The sequence below is a fragment of the Hermetia illucens genome, chromosome 4 (genome assembly GCF_905115235.1).
Source record: "Hermetia illucens chromosome 4, iHerIll2.2.curated.20191125, whole genome shotgun sequence".
Classification (NCBI taxonomy): Eukaryota; Metazoa; Arthropoda; class Insecta; order Diptera; family Stratiomyidae; genus Hermetia; species Hermetia illucens.
Genome location: NC_051852.1, coordinates 84,651,819 through 84,679,504, shown reverse-complemented (window position 1 = coordinate 84,679,504; position 27,686 = coordinate 84,651,819). Strand labels below are relative to the sequence as shown.

At 39.1% G+C, this 27,686-nt stretch overlaps 1 protein-coding gene across 1 annotated transcript in view; it reads right to left on the bottom strand.

Moving 5' to 3' along the window:
- Positions 1 to 13,867: 13,867 nt before the first annotated feature.
- LOC119654822 (S phase cyclin A-associated protein in the endoplasmic reticulum) overlaps positions 13,868 to 27,686 on the bottom strand; it is a 127,147-nt gene continuing 113,328 nt past the window's right edge. The window contains exons 10-12 of the mRNA XM_038060383.1: positions 14,697 to 14,867; positions 14,380 to 14,532; positions 13,868 to 14,305 (exon numbers count right to left, since the gene is read on the bottom strand). Of these exons, the coding sequence (XP_037916311.1) occupies positions 14,231 to 14,305; positions 14,380 to 14,532; positions 14,697 to 14,867 (399 nt within the window). The 3' untranslated portion in view covers positions 13,868 to 14,230. The remainder of the gene's footprint in view (positions 14,306 to 14,379; positions 14,533 to 14,696; positions 14,868 to 27,686) is intronic.

Sequence of the window (27,686 nt, the reverse complement as noted above, 5' to 3'; positions counted from 1 at the left end):
TTTAAGGCCCTGATTCAATATGGATTGTTGCGCCAACGATTATTATGATTGTTATTATTAAAACTAACTCTAAACTAAATCTAACAATAAATATTTAAGACTACTATTTACAATAGCACATTACAGGCGAAGGGAATCAGAGAGGGAAAGGCTGGTGGATTTAAGGGATTCGCTCACTATTTGGTAGAGCCTTAGGAAGTGGGCCAAAGGGAAGGTGCTACCCTGTTGGTAGAGTTGCCGGATTAGTGGATTTGGGTGATCCCCCGTTCTTTCGAAGAACCGTTACACGTAATTGAGAACGAATTCTCGTAGAAGTTTTACTTTGCGTGCCGATTCACTTCGGCATTTCTCCCAACCTTCTTGGTTTTCCAATTGTAAGAGAGACCAGTGCAGTGCCTTAAAATCCGTCGTTCGAATGTCTCACATTTGGACATGGTTTGAAGCTTAACTCCTAAGTAGTTTATGGATTGGGATCTGCTCACTATAGTGTTTCCGATCTTCATTTTTAAGTGTTTAGCTTTCCTATGGATTCCTCTAGTACCTAGGTATCTATATTTCCTCCGAATCCTGGTCATCTCAAAATCAACCATTAAATATGTACACCAAATTGTGCCTCATGGTGCATTAGGATATGCACGAAAAAAAGCACCAAAATCGAATATCGTCGGTGGTAAAATCCGTCCTGCTATACACGACTATTATCTAGGTAGTTACATTTGACAGCAATATGAACCGCAAGAGGGCGACTTCGGTGTAGCGCTAAAGGGGTGAAATGCATTTAGGACAGAATCAAGTGGAGACTGGTTCCATGGAGGAGATGCTGAGGCCCAAGGCAAATAAGAGCGGGGGGAGCCGGTTTTAATATCTGTATGGATCCAATCCAATGTTGCCACCTGGAGCAAAAGAATTTCCACCTCATCTATAAAAACGTACTATGTATTATCAATCTCTACTCCGAACACTTAAAGCTTTACAAGGCTCAACTTAGAACTTTCCCAACCCTATCCATGAAAATAGGAAGGAAAACAATCTTCGTCAATCAACCCTCCTATTATCGTAATGAATAGAGTGCAAAGAAAATTGTCATTTTTAATTCACATTCTAGCATTGAAAATCGTACACAAATTTCACGTTTGATGTCGTCCGAATAAAAGACCACAGTCTCCGAATGTTGTTTTCTTCTGTCCCCAATTTCTTCACGGGATCGGAACGTACAAAATTTTTAATCCTGCCATATGGATGTTAATTTCTATTTTTCAGAGGGTTGCTATTGTACTCGAACGGTTGTTATTGTCCCGCTTCAGTTCGCAGTCACTCACCGCGAATAGAAGTTGACGGCGAACATGTGAGTTTGAATTGTTGATCCTTGTGACTTGTGACAATTTGAAATTATTCTTTACGTTTGAGCGTTTCTATGAATTGAACAATACTGCAGCAGGGATTGCATGAATGAGTTTGATGCAGTGTTTATATCCACTGTACTCTCTATAGCAGTAGTCACCACTTGTTCTGATGGCAAATGTTTTACTAACTCTTATGGCAGATTTAGCCTAGGTGACTTTTGTATGCGTTATGTGAATTTGATCTCTCTTGTCGCAGTGTAAAATTTGGGGGATCACTGTAACATCTCCTATGCGGTGTTAATACTGAATGACGATTGGAATATCGGCCAACGGCAAGGACGAAGACCGAAATGAAAAGCAAAAAATGAATATAACGTAGCATATTCAGCATATCAGGGAGATTAAATGGGACATCGGAAATGACGAGTGAAAGATATTTCTAATTATCCTCTGGGACTACTCCTCCAGTGCGGATACACTACGGACATTGTCTTAGCTTTTTCAATTGGGGTGGTGGATACTTATCACTCCCGAGTCAATTGATTGCTTCGGGCGACAATTCTAACTGGTTACCGATGGGATGGTTTTCATAATGATTGTTTTCTGTTAAGGGATAAGGAAATCTGAGCTGTTAACAAGGATTTGAGAGCAGCATTGAATCAGCATATGTGGCGGCATTTTACCAAGGAGTCCTATAAATTTTCAACATTAAAAACCTCTGAATAGTAAACGCCAAACAGCACGGTCACAAATTAGTTAATTAAGAACTTATTACCACTTCCTTTCTGCTGCGTGATTTACATTTTAATGTTTGATTCGTGCTCCACAAGAGTGTTATCATCTTTTCCATATGCATTTTCTTTAGTACTATCTACTCGCTCATATTCAGTGCACCAATATGCCTTAATACTGTTATTTATCTCGGGAATGGGTTTAAAACATAAGTAACGTAACGTGAAAAGTGAAAAAGGGAAAAGTGGAAAAAGTCGTGTTCGAGGTTAAGATAATACACGAGTATGTATATGTGAATAAAAAGCGAATAAAGTAACTGATTTAGATGACATGAGAACGCCTTGCATGGTAAATATGGCGAAATGCGAATGGCGACGGTGACACAGTAAGAAGAGAACGCGAAATGCGCTCATAAAATAAGTTAAATTATAGTTTAAGAGCGTTCACTTCAGATAAGGGGATGCTAAAAAATAATATATGTACCTGATGTTGGTGTTCTTGTTGCTGCTGTTACTACTCTTTAAAGTACATATATTTTTCTGTTTGCATGTTTATTTCAAGTGGCATGATTTCTGCCGTAAGAGCAGCGGCACAAAAGTTATCATATTGATAAAACAGTTTTGTGAAAATGCATATGTTCGTGTTCTTATATAATTGTTCTCTGAAATCTCAATAATTTAGAGAAGCAACCGTTGAGAAGTTTCAGTAATTACAATGAAAAAAGCAATTTGGTCAGGTAGAACGACATTATATTACCATTTATCAGGATTATTTTAAAAACACCAAGTCTGACTGAGAAATTCGAACACCTATTCGAGTAGGTACTTTACGATGTTAGTACTTTTTCACATAGCTCAAGATTATGTCATCCAAACGAAGCAAAAGGTGAAAAATTTAGTCAGCATTGAAGCTGAGGTGGAGAGTCACCTTCAGAAAAAACGGTCGCATGACCGGTTAAGCTAGTATAGTCTGGATTAGCAGAAAATATCAAAACATTTCAAGGAAAGTGAAAATACACCATGGGGGAGGGAGGCTGCTATTTATAAATTTACTATATTTAAATAAATGAATTCAGAAATTAACTCTACTCCCAATTTAACCGAAATAGGTGAAAATGCGAATTTGCAAATGAAAATACAAATATTCTTGATAAAAGTATTTGTTAACAATTTTTAGATTTCAAACTATTAAACCTTAATCCAGATTTCTGGTGTGAAATGCATATTTTTTTAGTGGTTGGATTATGGGAATCATCCTAGGTATTCTGTATTTCGACACTGCACCTTTCTGCATTGGAGAGTCTTGGTGAAATTCAAATTTCAAAGCCGTTCACCCTCCACAAAGCCCGCATAATATAATATCTATTTTAACAATGGAGGCGGATTTTGATAGAAAGGTTCTGATCACATCACGATCACGCAGTATGTTTTCCTTATTCTACAATAACCATATATCCATAGCAACACAATCGAGTCGTGTAGAAAATTACGAAGCGGCAGGGCCATCCATTAGAAGACAGTTGTGTTTTAGATGAGACTGAGTTGTACGCAAGATAATTTAAGATGAAATAACAAATTGAACTAGAGATAAAAACAAATGGTTTAGTGCATTTTAAGGCAAACTTGAAAAGTATTTGAATTGTAATTGAATTACTGAATTGGTGAATTTTCTAAAATGAATTCTCAATTCAGAGCTAATAATGCAGCTCCAATCATCACTTGATTCTAAAAAGGCAAAGAACTTCTTTGGGTTGCCTTCGAACATGGCTACTTCACAAAAGTTTGAAAAGGTTCTGTGTTTTTGATACGTGAGAATACCTAATTGCACGCGTCTCTCCTGCAATTTTTCCACAATCGGTGCAACCACATATCGATCGCGGATATCCTCATTTCCAATGTGAACAAGGCGTGTTACGCCACTCGTCCAGGGTAACATCTTCATCTCCATTACCACGAGACGCCGTTCATTGTCTTTTATAGTCAACCAACATACCAAGTCATAGAGGGCGACAAAGTGGACGACACTGCAGAAAATTCTCGACTTGAGACGTGCGTTTATATTTCAACCACAAAGACCACCAGTTGTGGAACCCCACTTCATCCAGGTTACGCTAACGCGCAAAGCAAATTCAAAACTCGGTTCACCATTAGCTAATATCATTAATCCAAGATATTTAACCCTTTTGAAGAAAAATCTATGTTGTTTACCATCACTAGTAATAATGTTCTTTAGCTCAAAATAAGCTCATGAATTAAATAGATATTTACTAAATTATGGTTCACGAATATATTTGAGCTGAATATAATAATATACAGGGTGTCTCCTTTATGATGGTGCAAATTTTAACGGTGGATATTAGCACTTGTTTGGGGAAAATTGATCCATGGAATAGGCATTCTATCTTTTACCATTTCAGTGTTATAGCGATTTTCGTAGATAGTGTCAAAAAGCTGGATCTTCCCAAAAAAATCACTATTATCCACTCCCTCAATAGTTTAATCCCACATTTGATACAATTCTCGGAAACTAAATAAAATTTCTTATGAAAAGATATTTGTAAGGTGTTCTGTAAAACAAAACAAGCAATCGAAGCTCCGCAGCTCCGTAAATCACCTATTCAATGGCTTCCCGCCTATGGCGTTCGCAGGCTTCAACTCCGCAGTTAAATGATTGGGACCTATTCTATATGTAAATAATAAAGTTAGCGAATCTGAGAATATTCTCCAGAGGCAGAGATTGTGCAGATTCTTCATTCAAGAAAACCTCACCAAGGTGTCTTCGTCTGAGATCTGAGGAGACCGGGCAACTGCGTAAAAAGTGCAGGGCCGTCTGCTCCTCCTTCTCACATTGACTGCACATAGCCGATACTACCACCTCAATCTTTTCCATATGGTAATTTAAGAAGCAGTGTCCCGTTAAAAGCCCTACTAGGGTTTTTATGTCCCACTTCTTAAGGAACAACAAAAATGCCGCTCTGGCGACCCCAGGTTCTTTCACAAGGATTTTCGCCTGCTGACAAGAGTTCAAATTTCTCCATTCATTCCATTTCACCCTTCAGGATAGACTTGAAAGTGGATTGTGGAGCCAGACCCTCGGCGAGGTAGTTTATCAGGCTCCTCATTATCAGTAATATTTAAGTGTCCCGGAACCCACTTGTTTCAAACCAACTGGCATAATATGTCGTTGCTATTAGTGCTAATAATGCTGCCTGACTATCGGAACAGATTCGAATGGTACGACCGCTTCATTTTTGTCGTAGACATCGGTCGGGCCGGTTCCATAATCGGATTCCCCAAGAACCCGCACCCAATCTGCCCTCCGTGACTGTGTCTGTGAAGATTATTAAGTCTGTAATCTGAGAAGACTCACAGCTATTTATCGACCATTCTTCTTTTTTGGTGATTACGACAGTGTATGTCTTTTCAAAGACGAATGTGGAAACCATATGATCAGCCGGCATAATAGCGACCAGATATTTTCAAGAAATTTCCAAATAGACGCATGACCGTGGCTACCTTTCCATGCTTCAATGGCATGTGCGCCGTTGGCTGCTTTTCTTTTCACCTCCAAGTTAATTGGGGGTCGATTTAGGATAGCTTCTAGTGCCCCAGTCGGCATAGTAGTCATTGCTCCAAACCTTTAAATCTGCTGCTAGTAAAGTTCAGTCTCGGCCACCAGACGATGCATGCATACATCAAAATATTTTGGTGAAAGTCCCCAGATCTAACCTATCGCATTCCTACATCTGCGGAATTTCTGATGTTGTTCTTGGATATGGTGCGTTAACTCAAAGTCGAAATGTACTCCTAAATACTTAACTCTTTGTGCCAACTGGATTTGCGCCCCTGCTAAGGTCCTAGTGAACAACAGTCCAGTCTTCCTAACGTTCACCGTGAGTCCATTGCGGAGGCACCAACTGTGGATTTCATGCAGAGTTGCATTCAACTGCGATCGAAATAACTCCCGCGACCACCATTACAGCTGGCTCCGAGACGACACGGTAGGCGGCGCAACTAGCAGAGCCCCTCATCTTTGCACTTGCGTTAGGCACTTACAATACATTCCCTTACTGAGGGAGTCAGTCCATATTTCGGAACCGTAAAGGAGGACTGAACTGCACTCATTAGCAATTGACACCTGCTGGATAAGGGATCTCCGACAATGGACGTCATCCGGATCTTAGGAACCCTCTCCTTGGTTAATACAACAACTTCGGTTTTCTCCAGAGCTAGGGAGAATTCATGCTCAGCCATCTTCTCTCCATACTCACCATATCACCATTCCCACTGTGCACTGCGTCTGTTCAACCGTGCGTAGGGTAATCAGGTCCGCAACATCGTCTGGGTATCTGCCCAGATGCGATTTATCAGGCATCTGGAGTCCTAGAAGGCTATCGTATAAGGCGTTCCAAAGATCCTGACCAAGGATAGATCCCTGAGCCGCCCTCGATGTTACCTTCATTGTACGCTGTTCTTCCCGAGTCTCGTAGCATAGGTTCTCCGGCGTGTGCGACATACTGAGCAGATGATAGACTGACGGCGCCTAGGGATTGCCTTTGATCTTGCTTATTAGCACACGTCTCGCAACCTTCCAACGGGAGCAAGTTCGGCTTGTATTTATGTATGCTAGAATACCACCCGGTCTTGTTGTTTTTTGTCCTTCGTGGAGAGGACTGCCTCCTGTCCATTTACAGTGAAGAGTGGACATTCGCTTACAATGAAGGGTCGACATTCCTCAGTACTGTCTCCAACTGCGTCTGTTCAGATGGGGTGGACAGGAAAAAGGGCCTGCACTATTTCTTCCATCTGCGCTGCTTCTTCCATGAAGACGGTAACCGATGGGCACCTACTTTTTTTTAAAACCTGAGATCCCATGGCTCTCTGCTTACGTCGATGATTAGCTCCAGTCAGCAGCGTGCCTTCTGCCTGTTGATTCCGTGGGGGAGTTCCTTTTTCCCACTCTTCAACTATGCGGTTCTAAATGTCATCACGTCTTAGCTTCTTGCGCGCTGAGAAATCCTCCAAATTTTAGGGCAATTTCTTCGTAGGCTTACAATTTCATCCGTCCACCAATACGCGGCTAATTTCCCAGGAGGCAACTTCCTTTTGGGAACCGATGCAATACAAACTGCGGTTATAAACCTCATTGTTGAATGAACCAGCGATTCAGTTGCAGTTCTTCTATCTTCGCCGATTTTTGTGGCTGATTTACCACTTTTGAGAGTTTCGAACAATTTTGCAACGTCGATTTTCTACCCAACAGGTGTTTGCCAGACAGCAGAATATTGGGAAGACTCATTTTTCAATATGAAGGAAATGTAGCAATGATCACTGGCTGTGAAATTTTCAAGTACTTTCTATCGTTGGACCTTTGACACTAAGGACTCCGTAGCAAAAGTTACGTCAGCAACAGTGCCCTCGCAATTAGGGCATCGGAATGTCAGAGCGCTGGGTCCATCTGCTCTACGACGATGGAAGTAAAATTCGAAGTGAAGCGCGTGTATCAAAACCGCTTGGTGTCCCTGTTGGTATTCATCAAGGTAGCGCCTCTCACCGCTCCTATTTCTTCATGCTACGGATACTGCCCCAGATACAACGTCCAGCGCCCTCCACACTGCTTTATGCAGATGATGTTTGCCAAGCGTCTAATAGCAAACGTGATCTCGAGCAACTTGTCTAAAAATGGAAGTACGATGGCAAGTACGAGTAATTATAGTTGAATAACGAGCGTCAAATACCAACAAAAAAATTTCAATTTCTTGTGTATGTATCTTCGTTAAATAAAGGTGGGGCAAGTCAAGATGAAAGTAAGCTGACATTGTACAATGTACAGCATCAACACTATAATCAAGAATAATTTACAGGTAAACAAATCAAGGAATACATCTTGTTTCAAACATACTTTCCAAAGAAAATAAATCCAACTAGTCACGGCTGTTATATTATCAACCAACATACTTCACAAAATGTAACTGATATCCTCAGCCATTGTATCCAAAACAAGACATTCGCAATGTAAGGGTGAAACAACTCTAAACCATAGACAAGTCGATGAGGATGAATAGGAAGGGTTGAAAAGTATTAGATGACAATATGTACTGAAGCGTATCAATGTCATCCCTAGTTCGGCTGCTGGTAACTGTGGAAAGTAAGTAGATATCAGATGTACCAACCGAATTTACTTATCCAAGCAAAAAGGCTGGCGATGATGGAAACACCCCCAGCTCTTTTACTCGTATCATAATTAGTTGACTTTCGGTGCGTTACACTACAATAAAGGGTGGCACGTGTTTACTAAATTAATTTACTTAAAGCTAATTAAGGGTATAATGAAAGTTTGGATTTTTTTAGGCGATGGTCTTTGGTGCATGTTTTTTAAAAATGTATTTACCAAAGGCTTCATATACTAAATAGTCGCAAACTAAACTGAATATAGTTAGTTTCGGCATTCATTATATGAGCATTGGAAATATTTTTCTTGCTTTCAGGCAACATGCAAATTAGTTATGCCATAGGAAAAGTGGATACAAGGAGATGGATACGAAATTGAAAATCTTGTATTATATTGTCAAAGTGCTGATATTGAAATCACTATCGCCAAACTGAAAGATGTAGAACTAGCAAGCCACCAATAAGTAAGCTTAGTAATTCTATGTGAGCTTAGTAATGCTAAACACTCCGTTCGACAGCCCTCTGCCACTTCGGCATTCCATCAACACTCCCAGAGGTCTCTGCCCTGCAGGAGAATGTATGTAATTTTTCAATCAAAACTGTCTCAGGCGAGAATCTCCCACTGGCACGCCACAGGAAAGTTGAGTGATAGAAGTGGTCATTTTCAGTTTCGGGATATGTCGAACCACATCATTTGAAACAATCGTACCAATAAATACAAATTTTTGGGAGGTCTCAATATTCTGTTAACCACTGCATATAGGAAAGTCGCGAAACCAGAAGCTAGGCGCTTCAAATATGGAAAGTTTTGTGTATTGTGTAAACATATTTTAGAGGACTTTGTCCCATCAGCAGTGGCGTGATAGACAGACAGACAGACGGACAGGGAAACAGACAGTAAACCGATTTCAATAACGTTTTGTTTTCAACAAAACCTTGAAAAGGGTCTTTTACCTCCTGTTGAGGCTTTAACTGAGCACGTAAGAAAAGTAGATATTTAAGATGATTATAATATATAAAAATACGCCTTTATAAACCTAATAATATTTCAAACTTGAAGAAAAATAAAAAAAAAAGAAATAAATGAAGTTCGAAAAAACCTAGTTTCCTCATAGAAATGAGTTTTTCCCTACTTTTCACACTTAAGTTGTAGCATATGAAAGCTCCTATTTGACATTGATTTCCTTAAAAATAAAATCATTTAACATAATTATGTTATTTACACATTAAATCAGTTGTTGTTGTTGGTAGACATGGAACAGGATAATAAGTCTCCGTGGTAAGCAGAGTCTGCCAAAAACATTTCCGATTTGACTGTAAACAAGTAGGAAAACTAGAAGCTGAACGGTCCAGGTAAGAAAGGTTTTGTGTATTTTTTACATAAAATCATTTGAGTGGACGTTTTTTCCATTAATACCTAGCACGTAATGTATACGCATATATTATGCCAAAATATTTACTTTCACATGCTACTACATTTAGAGAAGGCGCAATTATTCTATGGGACTGTATGAGAAGAAAAGGAGCTGGGAGATTGGGGAAGATAGAAGGAGAAATGACAGCAGACTTTTACATTAAATTCTACAAGATTATTTGGCTCACACCGTGGAAATTTAGTCATTCATGCTTTAGACAATGTTTCAATTTGATTCATAAAGGACAGTTAAAAAGTGCAGCGACACTGGGGGAAAATGTCAACACATGCAGAGGCACAATACACGCTAAGTATTGCGGACAGTGGAGCTTCATAGTCGCCCGGAGATGAAGAAGAAAATCGTTCATCTCCGAAAATTGCCGTAAAAGCAGCCTGCCTTTGTAAAGGAGCGTGCTACAACAATCTTAGACTTAGACTTAGATATTCAGTTATGTAGTCTGGCGAAAATGAATACCACCTGATTGAGTTTAGTAGTATGTCTATAGGTAAGTCAATACCGGGTTCCAGCTTCAGGTTCATAAGCGGCAATTCTCACAAAAAATGATTTCCGCAGCGCATTGTAGGAAATAAGGAACGAAATTTACCCCGATGTAACTCAATACCTTTCCAATTCGATGCATCGTTGTCTTATAGCTCGAAGAATTGCATAGACAGCATTATAATTGAAATAAGGTTTTCATCAGATTTTCCGATATAGTTTTCTCACTTCCGAAAACACAGATTGCATAGAAAATGGTCTATGGATCCCACCTCCATACTAGAGGATGGGCACATATAATCTTGGAGAATTCCTATTCGGAACATATGCCCAGCTAGTGAATTATAACCTGTCATAATAGCCACAATACTTTTATAAGTCTTCTTGCATTTAGATAGGATAAACTTTGCCAAATGTTTGTTTGGCTCTTGCAAGAAAAGTTTGGTGTGTTTAGCAGCATTTAGGTTCAACCACCTGCCATTATGGGAAGCTTGTTCTCAGTTTTTAATAGCAGCATTAGCTAATGCTGCTGACGCCCCAATTGCTGGTTCCGGTCCGGGTATAAGGGAAATTGAACCCTCGAGGTTTCATTTTTCTTTATAACACAATGATCGAGTATTCAGAGTAGTTCCACCGTATTGTATATTGCCTCAAGGAAAAAGCCCACTTCTCGTTTTTATTCGAGAGATGGAGTCCTGCTCCAGAACCCTGTTCTGTTTTTGAGCCATAAGCCGTCAGTATATCCTGATACACATTCTTCTGGTTCATCCCAGCTTTCTCTTCGCTTCAAGATAGCATATATATATATATATCTTCTACCAAACAGATGTATAGAGATCCGAGAATCTGAAAACATTGCGAAAACTGGGTTCAGTTCTCCCCATAACTCTTCCAATGCTCTATGCTGCCCACGTCCATTGTTTTCCCATAGATCTAATGAATTAGTCTATGAGCTGCTCTCATAGCAGTGCTCTGAATAAACAAATCCGAGGCTCATGGCCCCGGTGATACCCAGACACATAGTTCTTGGGGGGTGGCTAGTGTACAGTGAAAACTCGTTTGTTTTACCTTAGCCCACCACACTATGGATGCATAGGCGAACATGATAACAACATATATCCACATAAATGTCCACCTACAGAGCTAAGAGAGCTCGTTCCATCTTTATATCTACATGATTGTTCCAAACAAGCTCCCAGGTATTTCAGTTCCAAACAACTCCCAGGTATTTCACTTCTCCGGAGCGCTGAAGGCTTCTACCTCTCATCTCTGGAAGGCAAAGACCATTCAGTTTCCCCCACATCGCAACAATAGCGCGTTGTGTATTTCTATACACCGTTCTGAGATCTCGACCAACAACTAGCAAAGCCACGTCATACGCATAAGCTTGAACGTGTATTGGCCGATTTCGCAGTTCACACACAGTGAGTCGCTCAACATACTCCACAGAAATGACGGCAGCACACAAAACAACATCTGCGTTAGCATAGCGTAGATCCACATAATTAAAGTTTCACCAACACCATGCTCTCTGGCGGCATCACAGAGCTTCAAAATACCTTCGTAATGAAAGGTTTGCAGTAACCACCAATTCTCTTCCTCCCACTTCTGAGACCTGTTCTCCCAGGTGGTGTACTTCCAAAAGAGTCTGCATAGATTGTACTCTCGAGTTCGTGAAAGTACCATCCGGTTTTCTAAGACAGTGCAATTTAGAAAGTAGTTTTTATTCGCCTAGGGAGCTCCACTTTGTCGCCAAGAAGCCCATTGAACTTTCTCCAATCTCTTCATTGCTTCTTGGTTCCACGATCATCGGGGCGTTTGGGATCATTAGACCAGCTGAAGTGATCAAATCAAACAGCTTCTCTCCATTTGCATTTGCTACTTCCGCAACAAACATGCTGAGCGTCCGCATCACAACCTATTAAGAGTTCAAGACCATTTGATTCTGTATACACTACCACATCCCTTAGTTCTTGCGTCGACGGAGAACAAAAAGAAAGATAGGGTAAGCAAGCAGAGGCAACTATGACGTTTTTCATCTTACCATTAGCCTGTTATTGTTAGTTGACTACGATTGGGTCCTGGGAACAGAATTTTCCCTGCATGATTGTCTCTAACAATTTTGACATGCCCCAATCTCGAGGATATTTTATCGAAGAAGATTCTAGTCCGCTTTACGGATCCAATACCGCAGACTTTGTTAAAACGTCCAAGAGCGATGGGTTCTCTTGGACCAGAAATATATAAGGACAGTTCTGCAATTTTGCCAGGAGATAGGAAGAGGCTTTAGTATGTCCCAAATTAATTTAACTAACATTTATGTTTGTAGACAAAAGTGTAGTCTAATATGCCGCTAACTGAAAAGTCTGTTGCGTTCAGTGTGGTTCACACCGGGTTTACCAGCTTGTCCTAACCTTCTACCGAAAGTTTCGCTCTCTTGCATCCGATTTGGAGTTAGCTTTCTTTCGCAGTGCTTTCCGTTGTCGTCGGCTGAGAGTCCTCCCACGTTCATGGTGTCCGAGCTGCATCATACTGGAATTAGGCCAGTTACGTTCACATCATCCCTTTCTTCCGCTGTTCTTGGTAGAGGCAGAGGAGAAAATTCTGACAGGGGCTTATCTACCACAGATTTTTCCGTGGGGGAACATGAACCTGGTGGGGCCTCCAATATCCGTGCCTCGGCCACGACCTGGTTTGTCAAAGTCGCGGGTGGATTCGAAGTCTGTGACTTCTTACCACCTAGAGAGTTACAATTCTTTGGTTCTAACTTCACCTGTAGTAGTAAACTACCACTGGCTGGGGGAGTCAGCAGTACTGGTCCATTAAAAAAGTTCGACTGTAAAGTGTAGAACAACGATTCTTTATAAGTTCAAAGTTAATGGAACAAAACCTTGACACGTTACCTTTACCCTGAAGAAGGGTACATGCTCTCCCTTTAAACTCAGAGGCAAATACCACAGTCTAATGGGGTGAAATACTTCGGAATCCATCAGACGAAAGATCGCTTTAAAAGAAATATATTGGGACTAAAAACTTTCGAATAAATTTAAAATTTAGTAAGTTAAAATACTGAAATAGTACGCCGTTCTAAACCCAATTTGAATTGAATAAACACAGTCAAAAGCTATAAATGGAAATTCTAAAAGCGACAACTTCAAAAGTGTTAGAGATAAGATTTCAAGGCAGAAAGTATTGTACCGCAAACCTAATTATCTAAAGAGTAAAATTCCGATGTGTAAGAACGGGCTTTCTTAAATAAGAGCGCTAAAGCACAACTTCCTAAAACAGGTTCAGAGTTTCGATTTTTTTTACAAAAAGGAAAGTGCATATAAAAACGTACAGTAAATTTTTTAAATTGCATATTGACACTACCTTAAAGCGCATTTTTCAAATGGATGATTGTAAATGCAACTGAGAAATTTAAAAATTGTATATTAAGTGCACAAACGGTACTCACTTTTTCAATATCGTTTCTCAAATGGCCCAATAAGACCTGAAACATATAAGCTACATTCGACCACTAGGGCCAGTAGTTGAAATTGCAATTCTTCACCTTAACTAAGGATTTCGGCAAGTACCTATATATTTATACATACGAAAGTTGATGAAGAATCATCCAACCTTCAGTATTAGAAAACTTATTTTATTAAAAAGCATTCAGAATATTTTTTCTATTAATTTATTATCATATTTGAAAGTTTTGTGACAATATTAAATATAAAAAATTAATAATACACTTATATGGTGTTAATAAATTAATGACTAAATATTAGTAACACATATCGTTTTTTTTCTTCGAATGTCGTGACATATATTTATATATATTTTCACTTCATGTAAAAATCCAATATTTTAGGGTCTTTCTCCGGACCAAAAAAGCAAACCACGATAGCGTATAAAGTGTGAAAACTAACTCCTCTTTTCCAAGATACGATAGAAGCAATATAAATATATGCAAATGTATAGTTTAAACCTATGGCATGATGATTATCACTAATGAATGTTTTAAGGTCTTTGTTACTATGAGTACACTTTTCTGCTTCCAATATTAATTGTAATAATACACACGAACTTAATGTTTTGGTTTGAGCACAGACACTAAACGATTCTTCCTCCCAATCTCGGATTTGCTGTATTCATCAAGGAACTGCGGGAAGATGAATTAATGTTTTTCCGCGTTTTAGAAGAAATAATTAAATAAAGCTTGACATGTATACTTACGTCTACGTTAAAATCACGAGCTACCACCTGCTTAGCTTCATCGTTGTCGTAGATGATCGTAAACAAAGTAGGATAAATCACCACGTTGAAGTGTTGTGGCAACTTTGTTAAACTTTTGATGATTATCGAACATTGTTCCGAAGTAAGGAGCTCCTGTGATTGAATTTGGATGAATGCTTAGTATAAATTTTAATTCATAATAATTACAACGCTACGTAATAACCGACATTTCTTGGATCAACTAAGAACTACAATTATATTTCAAACACCCTTGATGTGCCTGATCCGAATTTGAAATTTCATTCCATCCAACTCACCTGATTTTTCTTATTATTAGCGGAGAAGAAACCTAGCGTTGCAATTAAGTCAATGATCACAGCCTGAGTCTCACTTTTTTCATTTATAGTGCACTTGGATCCACAATACTTTAGTAAAATTGTAACTACATCTAAGAATTTCATTGATAGCGACTCTCCTGACAGGACTTCCTGTAAAACGGAAAATAATATTGAACTCATTAAACTTTCTTTTGGAATGGTACGAGAAAGTTGCTGCTCTGAATGAATAATGGAGATGAAGAAAGGGTTTATAAATAATTAAAACTGTACACTAACATGTTTCTTTGCATCGTTTTGCCACGATTCCATCTCTCTGTCTGTTCACCTACAGTGATTTTCACAAGAATTCAAATAAAGGTTATGCAAATGTGCCACTAACGGGGAGTATTAATTGAAGGAGAATGTCTTTCTTCGTCTTTAATAACGATGTATAGCTTCGACTTCAACTAAAACAAGTCAGAAGCTCGGCGCTTTGATTTTTGTATTTTTCGTTAGTGAGGACCTTTGCATTTTATTACCTAAAACATCGAAAAAGGACTTAGTGTCAACGAATCGCGGAAATCCCAATTCGAGCCATAATAACAAGTATGCGGTAGTAGCAGTAGCTGACATGAGCAGAAGTTTTGAAATAAGCGCGTTCAATATTTCACAAAACATTAGTGATCATTCAAAATGTATGTTAGACCTTAAAGGGGTCATCCCGTATGAAGGCCGTTTTTTTTTCGCTTTTTTTAGGAATTTTTTGCGAAGAATTGGATAAAGATGCAAATACGAATTTTTCACCATATATTTATCAATATCTTAGCATCCGCAATAATTTTTCCAGCTTAACAGCATAATTTATTATTGAAATACAGAGAAATTTATACACCCGTCTCCAAAAAAGGTGTTTTTCTGCTGCCCCGCTAGAGGGCGCTATGATCATCCTTAAAAAATGTAAACGGTAAACGGTCAAGACTTAACTACAGTCCGCAAACTAGGATTATTAAAAAATGCCGTGCCGTGTGGTGCCGTGTTCAACTTTTTTTGTGAATTTTGGTGCTTAATGAATAAAAAAAACTACTGAATGAATTACAATTATCCTAGTTTGCGGACCGTAGAAATATGTTCTGAATAAGTCCTGAAAATTTCAAATAATTTCGTTTGATAGATTTTGGGCTATGGTGGTAGCCGATTTTCAACATGAAGTTTCGAGAAAAACGCATTTAAAAAGTAGAATGCGATTTGTAGCCGTAAAATCTTACCTGATCAATAATCGGCTATACCTAGCCCATAAACCTTAGGTTTCTTGAAGAAACACATGTACAGCCTTGGCTTCAATTCTTGTCCTTTTAGTGAAGTCATTCGAACGTCATTCGGACTGATAAATATGCGCTTCGTTACGGCGATGGGCATAAATCTGGCATGTGACTTATTACGTTTAGCACTCCAATTTCCGAATGACTTCGAATATCAAAAAATCACTTTGCCAATATATTCTACACTATATCTAGATATAATTGATGCAAAAAAATTCGATTCCGCGGATCCGACACACGGGACGACCTCCTTAAGGGCACTTTTCACATTCAGAGTGCAGTTTGTAAAATTGTTATTTCTCACAAACGAAATAACGTATTGATTTGCGGTTTTCTTATTTTGAAGATGAAGGATGAAATCAAAATAAAAAGTGTAAAATGTAAATGTATTTCGTACATAAAAGCATGTGGGTGGGCATTTTCCACATACAGGGTGCGGCAGGATCATCATCATCATCAACGGCGCAACAACCGGTATCCGGTCTAGGCCTGCCTTAATAAGGAACTCCAGACATCCCGGTTTTGCGCCGAGGTCCACCAATTCGATATCCCTAAAAGCTGTCTGGCGTCCTGGCCCACGCCATCGCTCCATCTTAGGCAGGGCCTGCCTCGTCTTCTTTTCCTACCATAGATATTGCCCTTATAGATTTTCCGGGTGGGATCATCTTCATCCATACGGATTAAGTGACCCGCCCACCGTAACCTATTGAGCTGCATTTTATCCACAACCGGACGGTCATGGTATCGCTCATAGATTTCGTCATTGTGTAGGCTACGGAATCGTCCATCCTCATGTAGGGGGCCAAAAATTTTTCGGAGGATTCTTCTCTCGAACGCGGCCAAGAATTCGCAATTTTTCTTGCTAAGAACCCAAGTTTCCGAGGAAAACATGAGGACTGGCAAGATCATAGTCTTGTACAGTAAGAGCTTTGACCCTATGGCGAGACGTTTCGAGCGGAACAGTTTTTGTAAGCTGAAGTAGGCTCTGTTGGCTGACAACAACCGTGGGCGGATTTCATCATCGTAGTTGTTATCGGTTGTGATTTTCGACCCTAGATAGGAGAAATTGTCAACGGTCTCAAAGTTGTATTCCCCTATCCTTATTCTTGTTCGTGCTTGGGTTTGACCAGTGCGATTGGATGTTGTTGGTTGATTCGTCTTCGGTGCTGACGTTGCCACCATGTATTTTGTCTTGCCTTCATTGATGTGCAGCCCAAGATCTCGCGCCGCCTGCTCGATCTGGATGAAGGCAGTTTGAACGTCTCGGGTGGTTCTTCCCATGATGTCGATATCGTTAGCATAGGCCAGTAGTTGGGTGGACTTGAAGAGGATCATTGCATTCACCTCAGCATCACGGATCACTTTCTCGAGGGCCAGGTTAAAGAGGACGCATGATAGCGCATCCCCTTGTCGTAGACCGTTGTTGATGTCGAATGGTCTTGAGAGTGATCCTGCTGCTTTTATCTGGCCTCGCACATTGGTCAGGGTCAGCCTAGTCAGTCTTATTAATTTCGTCGGGATACCGAATTCTCTCATGGCAGTGTACAGTTTTACCCTGGCTATGCTATCATAGGCGGCTTTAAAGTCGATGAACAGATGGTGCAACTGTTGTCCATATTCCAACAGTTTTTCTATCGCTTGCCGCACAGAGAAAATCTGATCTGTTGCTGATTTGCCTGGAGTGAAGCCTCTTTGGTATGGGCCAATGATGTTCTGTGCGTATGGGGCTATCCGGTCTAGCAAGATAGTGGAGAATATCTTATAGATGGTACTCAGCAACGTGATACCTCTATAATTGCTGCACTGTGTGATATCTCCCTTTTTATGTATGAGACAGATTATGCCTCGTTGCCAATCGTCAGGCATTGATTCGCTGTCCCATACCTTAAGCACAAGTTGATGAACCACTTGGTGTAACTGGTCGCTTCCATATTTAACCAATTCGGCTGTAATTCCATCGGCTCCTGGCGACTTATGATTTTTTAGCCGATGAATTGCACGGACTGTTTCTCCTAAACTTGGTGGTGGCAGTATTTGTCCGTCGTCTTCAGTTGGCGGGACCTCCAACTCGCCGATGTTCTGGTTGTGCACTAGCTCATCAAAGTACTCAACCCATCGCTCTAATATGCCCATTCTGTCGGAAATCAGATTTCCCTCTTTGTCTCGGCAGGATGAGCATCGAGGTGTATAAGGCTTCATCCTGCTGACTTGTTGGTAAAACTTCCGCGCCTGGTGCGGCAGGATAACTTCCTTTTTTAAAATGCGCGCCACTCAGTTAGTTGATGTCATAGCGGAGCGCTAGTGGTCTCGTTCAAGAGGGGATACTGTAAAGTTTTGTCCCGACACGGTTCAGTCGCCATCATGCGTTGGAATAGTGAGGAGCGTGCCTTTGCCGTTGAGGTTTACTTTTCAAGCAGATGTTCGGTTATTGCAACACGGCGTGCATTTCGGAATAACAAACAAAACATGCGCTACAGGGCTGACACCAACCCTCGAGAATTGCATCAAAAGCCTTTGCATTCACCCAAAGTCACAGTGTGGTGTGCAATTTCCTCAGCTGGAATTATTGGTCCCTGGTTTTTTGAGGAAAATGAGGTTACAGTGACAGTGAATTCGGACCGGTATGTAAACATGCTGCAGAATTTTTTTTCCCAAGGCTAGAAAATTTGGATTTGGGGGACACATGGTTCCAACAAGACGGTGCAACAGCACACACTTCAAGAGCATCGATGGCTGTTTTGAGGGAACACTTTCCAGAGCGCCTTATCTCAATTAGAGGCGATTTGGAATGGCCGGCACGCTCTCCCGATCTGTCCCCTTGTGAATTTTTTCTATGGGGTTTTTTGAAATCCCGTGTTTATGTGAACCGTCCAAGAAGCCTACAAGATTTGAAGACCAACATCCAAGAAGAAATTGCCAACATAACACCTGTTATGCTAACAACAGTCATGACAAGCGCCAGAAATCGGTTTACGCAATGTATGGAGAATGGGGGACGTCACCTAATAGATTTGATCTTCAAAACGTAAAACGTAAATAAAAACTTTAGACATGAACCTACATTGTAAAAAATAAATAAATATTTTCCGATGCATCCAATAGTTTTTATTGAGTTTTGAAAAAAGGAAGTTATGCTGCCGCACCCTGTATTATGTCAGAATAAAATAAAAATTTGGGCTAAATCGGCAACTTTGACCTACTATAACTTTTTTAGTAATAAACGTCGTCATTCGACCGAACTTGGTAGGATCATGCTTTATATTATAATCAATATTACCGCAATTTCATGATTCTAGGATGAACTTAAGGGGAGTTTTATAGTCAATTACTCAGAATTATAACAATATACTATTAGCAACTTTATTTGAACAGAGAGTATTTCGGAGGCTAGCGACCAGTGGCAGCTTCATGGTTTTCTGAGAATCGATCCGTAGAAAAAATTATCTCTTTCCGGCCCCGCCCTCTCCCCTATTGCCATAAATGTCAGAATTGTCAGGATTGACAAGTACTAATCGAGACCTTTCATTTGATACCCAATATAAACATATTTAGTGAAAAAAAAATGTATACCCCTTTTCATGTATGGATACCCCCTTAAGTTCCAAATGGAACGATGTAAGTCACTGCGTGCGTGGGCGTTCACAGTTATCACCTTGCCACCAAATTTGGTGTCAGCCGGTACAGCTGACAGTAAACCGATTTTAATAAGGTATTGTTTTACACGAAACCAAGCAAAGCAAAACCAAGCGAGCAAATTGAATAATAAATGGCCAAGCAATCTCAAAAAGCATCCGGAAAAACCAGGTGTCACAAAAACAATTCATATGAAAAATGTCCTGCTTTGTGCTTTCTTGTTAGTTTTTGTATGATATTGCGTGTCTCGTTTTCACAAAAAGAAATCTCAAAAAACTACTGCTAATCTCGATTTAAAATTTTGAGGGATGATTTTTGAGACTATATTTTATCAAAGTACAAATTAATTCGGTTCGTTTTTTTAGTGTTAACGATGCATTTATTTCGAAACAAGATAAACGAACGGATTAATCAAAATATTGTCCATCGTTGGCTACAACATTTTCCCCTCTCTAAGCAGTTTTCGGATTCCATTGCGTCTTTCGAGGCGATACAACTTTGAAGCCAACTCTCGACTTCTTCGAAAGAACCCTGCCAAATCGTGCTGCATCCGTCAGAACAACCAGTAATTGGAACGAGCAATGTCTGGCGAATACGGCGGGTGCGACAAAATAACTTAACTTAAGAATTTGTAAATAAAGAAAGACGTTTGCGACATGAAGCTGAGCGTTATCATGCACACGAATGATTTTGTTGTGCCTTGCCTAGTATTCTGGCATTTTTTCTCGTAACGCTCGGCTCAAACGAACCAATTGCAGTCTATGCCGAATCCCCGTTATGGAATCATCAGGAAGCTCATAATACACAATTCCCTTTTGGTCCCACCAGATACACAACATGACCTTCGAACCATGGATATTCGAGTTTGGTGTTGATGTAGAGGTCGATGGCAATGGTGGACCGGGCCCAGCGTCGTATTTTTTCTTCTTGGGATTGTCATAAAATATCCATTTCTCATCACAAGTCACAATCTGATGCAAAAACCTTTTCTTTTGTCTTTGAAGCAGTTGCTCGCAAATGCCCAATCGCCTTTCCACATCTCTCCTTGCTTCCTTGTTTGTGGATTTTAATCATACTGAAATTCTTTGCTATGTCACTATGTCCCAATGATTCTGCAAGCTTATCTTGCGTTTGACTTCTTCATCGAGTAATGTATCCAATTATTGGTCTTCGAATTTTTTCGGTTGTCCAGGACGAGAATAAAATCACCATTCCTGAATCGTAGAAACCGTTCGTGACATGGTTTATTATTTGCCGCATCGTCACTATATACTTTCACAAGCATTCTATGCGCTTCAGCTGCTTTTTCCTCCAATCAAAGCAACGAAATAAAACTTCCCGCAAATGCTACCTAGTTGACGTAATCGCAATCAGCTGTCCACATTAATGACCACAAGAGTCATCTCTTAAAAAACTGACTGAATTAATTCGTACTCCCAATATTAGCAAACGAACAAAAAAAAAAGTGTGAAAAATGCCCTTAGGAGGTTTTCAGGATTGAATTTTTTTATTGCATAGATCATTAGCTCAACTAGTCAAAATACACTGTAAAAAATTGCAAAGCTAAATTCGCGCTCCTTCATGTTTTGAGCGTAAAACCAAGCAATTATCGTGTACAGTTTCACACGCATTCAGTGCCCAGGATGTAGCAGCTGTATGCCCTTACGTAATCTTATAGCGCTATGTAGAAAAATGCTTGGCGTCAATCCCTTGTACGAATGCATTTGTATTTGCTGTACATGGTTTTTGTTTGAAATTAAGAATGTGAAATGTCTCCATATCGGAAAGAGAAATTTTCAAATATTATTTTCAAACGAATTTTTCTCAAAATGACTTTTTTCACATTTACGAGAATTCTAACTCAAAAACTAATGAACCGACCATTATGAAATTTGGAGGCACGATCTTTTACAAAATTACAAAGAATATCAATCAACATTTGGGATAAGATCATATTTTTAAGGGTGCATGATTGCATGATTCCTGAAATAATGAAACCTGAAATATTTTTTTGAACACTTGATTGCGATGAGCTTCATATTATGAGGAAATAAGTTAGTAACGTAAAATTAAAACCGTTTTGGTTTCTGATAGAAATTTTCCCATGTGCTGCAGTTTGAGAACTCTAGTTACGACCTAATATCGCGTAACTTCGCTAATTGTAGCTTAAATTATTCAAAGAAAAAGTTCTTCTCACTAAAAAAAAATTCGAAACAGTACGTGAAAATAGGCCTTTCACTGTCGTTTCCTCCCTTAAGAGATCATATTCTTTACATTATATTGAAAATGTGGATAGTTTCAAAAAGCACTTTTCGAGATTTTAATTTAATTCAAATTATATTTAATTATTCTCCGGTAAATATAGGCTGCTTAAAAAATATTATCTATTGTGTATATCGTACGTAGCGCTTACGATACTCCCGCCAAAATCGCGATGGTAGCGCCAGCATGTCCCTAACAGGCAACAGGCGTTTGCTGCTGAGAAAAACTAAATAAAGGAACTTTACCGAATTTCCCAAAGTATCTTAGTCGTATCGAAAATGTTTAATTTACCGAGAACATATTGTAAACTCCGATCCGGAGTCCGGTAAAGCGGACAGTCGAAAAGCCATCAGTGAAGAAAGAAATTGTATTAAAAGAAAAGTCAGAAGAATAAAGCATGAAAACGAGTAACCAGTACCTAAATACAAATTTAAATAAATTTCGCAGAATTGGGTCCTAAATTATCCCTTATACTAGGACCAAATTTTGTATTTCTACCGCAAATTTCGGGTAAATTTCCAAAATCGTGTAATATAATATTTTTAACTTTATTTTTGCAGATATCAAAACGGAATGTATTTTGAATCGTAAATTTCGTATACATACACCATTTTGATTTTTTTTTTCGGCTGGATATCTTCCCTATTTTTCACCAAATAGGGTCAAATTTGAAAAGTGTCAATCAAACCCTTTCATTTTCACCACACGGCTATATTCTATAAAATTTGCACCCCCTTTCGCATGTATGGGGGTCCCGCCATAAACTCAACACAAAACAACAACAACAGCCCCACTTGCTACATGTAAAGAGATTCACAGATCACATTTTTTCACCAAATTTTGTAATGGCAGGTTAAGCAATTTCTGAGTAAATCGGGTGTGGGAAACAGACATTGAATTGATTTTAACAAGGTTTTGTATCACACATAACCTTAAAAAGCTCGACTGACACCAAATTTGGTGGAAAGGTGAGAACATACAGTGAGTTACATCATTCTACGTCGAATTTAAGGAGGGGTACATATATACCAAACTGAGTATAATATAGTCATCTTCTTTTTCTTCAGCCTTTGTCCCGTTCACAAGCGGGGTCGGCTAGCATGAAATATAGTGTCATGTAATGTTTCAAATGAAAAGTTTCGGCTAGTACTTTTTCAAGCCGGTCTTTCTTTTGGCATTTGTTGAAAAGTGGGGAGTTCGGGGGGGGGGGGGGGGGACAAAATGATTGGGGGGACAAAATGATTTTGGGAAGTTACAATATGTCCCCTTAATGACGATGACACGGAGTCCACTTCAACAATCGAACTAACCCCTGCATACCAGTTCTCTTTGTATTTGATAACCTTAAGTGGGGTGTTTATGTAAATAGTAATTATATTGTTTAATAAATGAATATCAGCTGAGATCGTCTTAGATAAACTGCGAAAAAAAATACGGGTAGCAAGAATACTTCCATCTTACTTGTATATGGGTCTTTAGTATGGTACACTTCAGACAATTCACCGTAATGTGGTACTGATATATTCTGTTGTATGGGAATACAGTAATAATTCACACGAAGAGGATCGGTTTGACGCCATTACTTTGTTAATAACAATCAAATTCATATGAACATATGAAAGGTTCATGCCTTTTGTTATGATTTTTTTTTAAATAAAGGAAAAAACAAAAAAAAATGCAATAACGATTCCATCTGGCCCCATCTAAATGCTAAAAATTCGCAGAAAACGGTCAACTTCTACGACGCCTGTTATCCATCGAGGTAACCTCCAGATGTTGGGCTCCCTTCAGTAATTGATAATGCAATGTAATTATTTGTGACGCCTTGAACACTGTAGTGTTACTAATTAAGTGTGGTTTCATATAGTATATATCAGAGTAGTCACCTTAATGTGATATCGACTTTTTGCTTGCCAATACCCGCGCTTTGTTATGAACTATTACTGCGCTTCTAGGATAAACTTAAGGATGGTTTTCACGTGAATTTCTAGAATGTATATAGTCAGATATCATTAACTTAATTTGAGCAGATAAGCAAGGAAAGGAAATTTCTGGTGGAACTAGAATTGAATGATCTACTCTGTATGATGAATACGGTATCAACCAGACATCCTTCTGCGGTATACGGCTGCCGCTTTTATCCATGAAGATATCGGCAAATTACCATCAGGGAGTTCACAGTCTGTTCAGACATTTCAATTGGTAGCATTGATGTCGCTAAGAGAGCCAAGACCACTGTCAAGGCCCTGATCCAATTTGTTGCCTTAACGATTATTATTATCATTAATATTTAACTCGAAAACCATTTCATGTAGAAATGATACTAGGCAGAAACAAGGCATATTGAACAGCCAGCAGAATGAATGTTTTCATTTTTTTGGTAGGTGTAATATGGAGGTATAGCTCGCCAAACGTAAATTCTTAATGTCTAAAAAAATTTATATAAATTAATATTTATATATCTTTAAAGCCAAATAACACAAAACTTTTAGTAGAAATTGATCTATAGCTCTTTTAAAATGCTCGAGAAGACCTTTAAAATGAGGTATAATAGAAGTCAGTTCGCTAAATAATAACGGAGCTATGATCAAAATAATGTTATTACCTGAATTTTTTATATAAAAATCAATAAAAACAAATCCCTAAGAATACACTGTATTAGAGCCCTCGCAATAAATTCTGAAAATTTGGTGGATATAGAATGCGTAGTTTCGGAGAAACTACCTCCGGGGGGAGGCGCACATCGGTCCTACATCACTTTTATTTCTTATGCCCCCACCCCCAAATTTCATGTCAATTGGTCTTGACTGAAAGAATTCGGAGGTTGCAAGCTTTAATAATTGGACTAATTACCATATTCATTATAAGCATATTTTCTAGAAATTGACTGGGAAAATTTACCCTACAATCATCAAGTTTTGCAGTAACGAAGGCTATGGAACATAATACTACCAAGTTTGGTGGAAATCGTACTGTTACTAGCAGAGCTATAATAGGCTAAAATTGGCACTTTTGTGCAAACTCATTGCATTCAACGATTCTGAGTGTCAGTATCATACTAAAGTGAATGGTCTGACAAACTATTATAAATGCACAAACATTACGAGCTAGATACAAATGGACTAAATACTCAAATATGCTTATGTAGGCAATGCTTCCAGTTTCCCGACTTGTTAATTCTTTATTTCGAAAACTACGGAAAATCACAAACGTGATGCACTGTTCATGTGGCCTTTCATTAACTTTATCCTCCCCCTCGTCTCTTTCTACGTCAATAAATTTCGAAAGTAAATTTTATGATAAGAACCTTTCCAGTTTATCTTTTTTTGAAACAAATATATCTACATCGAAACAGGGGAAAACAAGACTCATTGCAGAAAGCATGAAGTTTCCTGCCTTCCTAGATCCCAGCACGGAACCAACGAATATGCAAGTGAAAGGAAACAAACTAAGGTTTCGAAGAGCAGGAGTGTGGGACTACCGCGTTTTAATTCCCAAAGTAAACTTGACAAACAAACAAGACATCTGATGTCTATTGCACAAGGTTCGCTTTCGAGGAGTTTACGAGTCCATCAACAATAACGTGATGTTTGCTAGGGTGAACCGAAATCTTTACTTAGCTCTCCTCGATTTATTCGAACGTGAAATCGAGCTTAATTTAAAATCTAGAGAATGTAAAAAAACAAAATGCTCTGGTAGAAGTACTCAATGTAAAACTAAATTCTGTTAATTAGACGATGATATAATTTATTTGCGGAAGTAATAAAAAAATCTCTGGGGAAAAGATTGATATAAAAATTTAATTCACGCTAGCTGAAGTATACAATGTATCTTCATTATGCAAGCATTGGGATTGATGGTAATACTATATTTTAGGAATGCCAATAGGACAATTCAGCACTAGAAATAGTTGCGAACCAATTCTTCTTAATTAAAGAAAGAAATTTTATAATGGCATATAATCCTAACACATTATGTGATATTAATTTAGATTAGAGATTTTTCCTAGTAGCAAAAGTACATTCGCTGCAAATCCCGTACAGTCCTTTTTCCTGTTACTGCCCATGCCGCTCCCTTCTGCAATATGAGAGCCAACAAAGAAACCAATCAAAGTTGTATTTGCACTCATTGATCATCAAAACAAATACATTTTCAGCCCCGCTAGTAACCAAATCAAACATCTGATGGCAGAGAAATGTACACGTCTGATTGCACTTTAATTAAATTGGCTAACCGCCAAACTGAAAACAAATATTCGTTAGCTCTAGTAGAAAAAAATTAAAGGGGTTCCCCCAATTGTTTACATATCCAAGAGAATCAGCAGTACAAAGTTTCATTTTCAGAACATAATTATATTTGTCGGTCATTTAATGGGACCTAATGGGGGATGATAGCCAATTAGAAAGGGAAAGGATTTCTTTTTTTTTTTCATGCAATTTAAAAAGGGAAAGCTTAAAAGCTACAAAGAAAAGTCTCAAAAGGAAATTAATATATTAGGTTGTTGCAAATGAAATGTCGGATTTTTCAATGAAGTGAAGTTAGTTATGATTTTAATGTTTAAAACTGCCGCAAGGTGACTCTGGTGGTATGGGATAATTGAGTATAAATAGTCGTTCGTTCGATCAAGGAGTCATTTCAGTTTCAATCGTCATTGAAGTTCCAAGTAAAACTCAAAGAAAAAAGCATGCAAGGGAGTCAAAAACGTCTACTTTTTCTATATGAATTTAAACTTGGTCACAACGCAGCGGAGGCAACCAGAAACATTTGCAGAGCATTTGGAGCTGACGCAGCAAACGAACGAACGACACAGCGGTGGTTTGAAAAATTCCGATCAGGCGACATGACCCTCCAAAGTGAACCTCGTGGACACCCAGGACCATCGATCGACAACGACGAGTTGCGTTTGATAGTGGAATCTGATCTCCGATCATCGATTCGTGACATTGCAGAGAAAATAGGCGTACACTATTCGACAGTATCTCGGCACTTACAACAGCTTGGAAAGGTGAAGAAGCTTGATAAGTGGGTTCCGCATGAACTCAACGAGCAAAACATGGCGCTGCGAATGGAAATATCCAGTTCTCTACTCAACCGCAACAGGAACAATCCCTTTTTGCGCAGAATAGTGGCATGCGATGAAAAGTGGATATTGTACGACAACCGTCGCAGATCAGCGCAATGGCTAGATGCCGATCAGCCTCCACAACACATGCCAAAACCGAGCCTTCACCCGAAGAAGGTAATGGTAACTGTTTGGTGGTCTGCATCTGTAATTATTCATTATTCGTTTTTGGAGCGTGGTGAAACAATTAATGCAGAGAAATATTGTGCCCAACTTGATGAAATGCACGAGAAATTACGTATTCAGCGGCCTAGATTGGTCAACAGAGATGGAGTGATACTGCTCCATGATAACGCCCGACCTCATGTTTCCAGAATGACGGTCCAAAAATTAAATGAATTACGATATGAGACTCTTCCTCATCCACCATATTCACCCGACCTCTCGCCAACCGACTACCACTTTTTTAAGCATTTGGATCACTTTTTGGCGGGGAAACAATTCAGCAATGAAGTAGCTGTCAAAAGTGCCTTTGAAGAATTTCTTAGCTCTAGAAACCCAGACTTTTACGAAACTGGAATAAATGCCCTTGTATCTCGTTGGGAGAAGTGCATTGAAGCTGCTGGTTCTTATTTTGACTAATAAAATTAATTTTCATAAAAGTTATAGTTTTTTGAAATTTTACTCAAATATCCGACATTTCATTTGCAACAA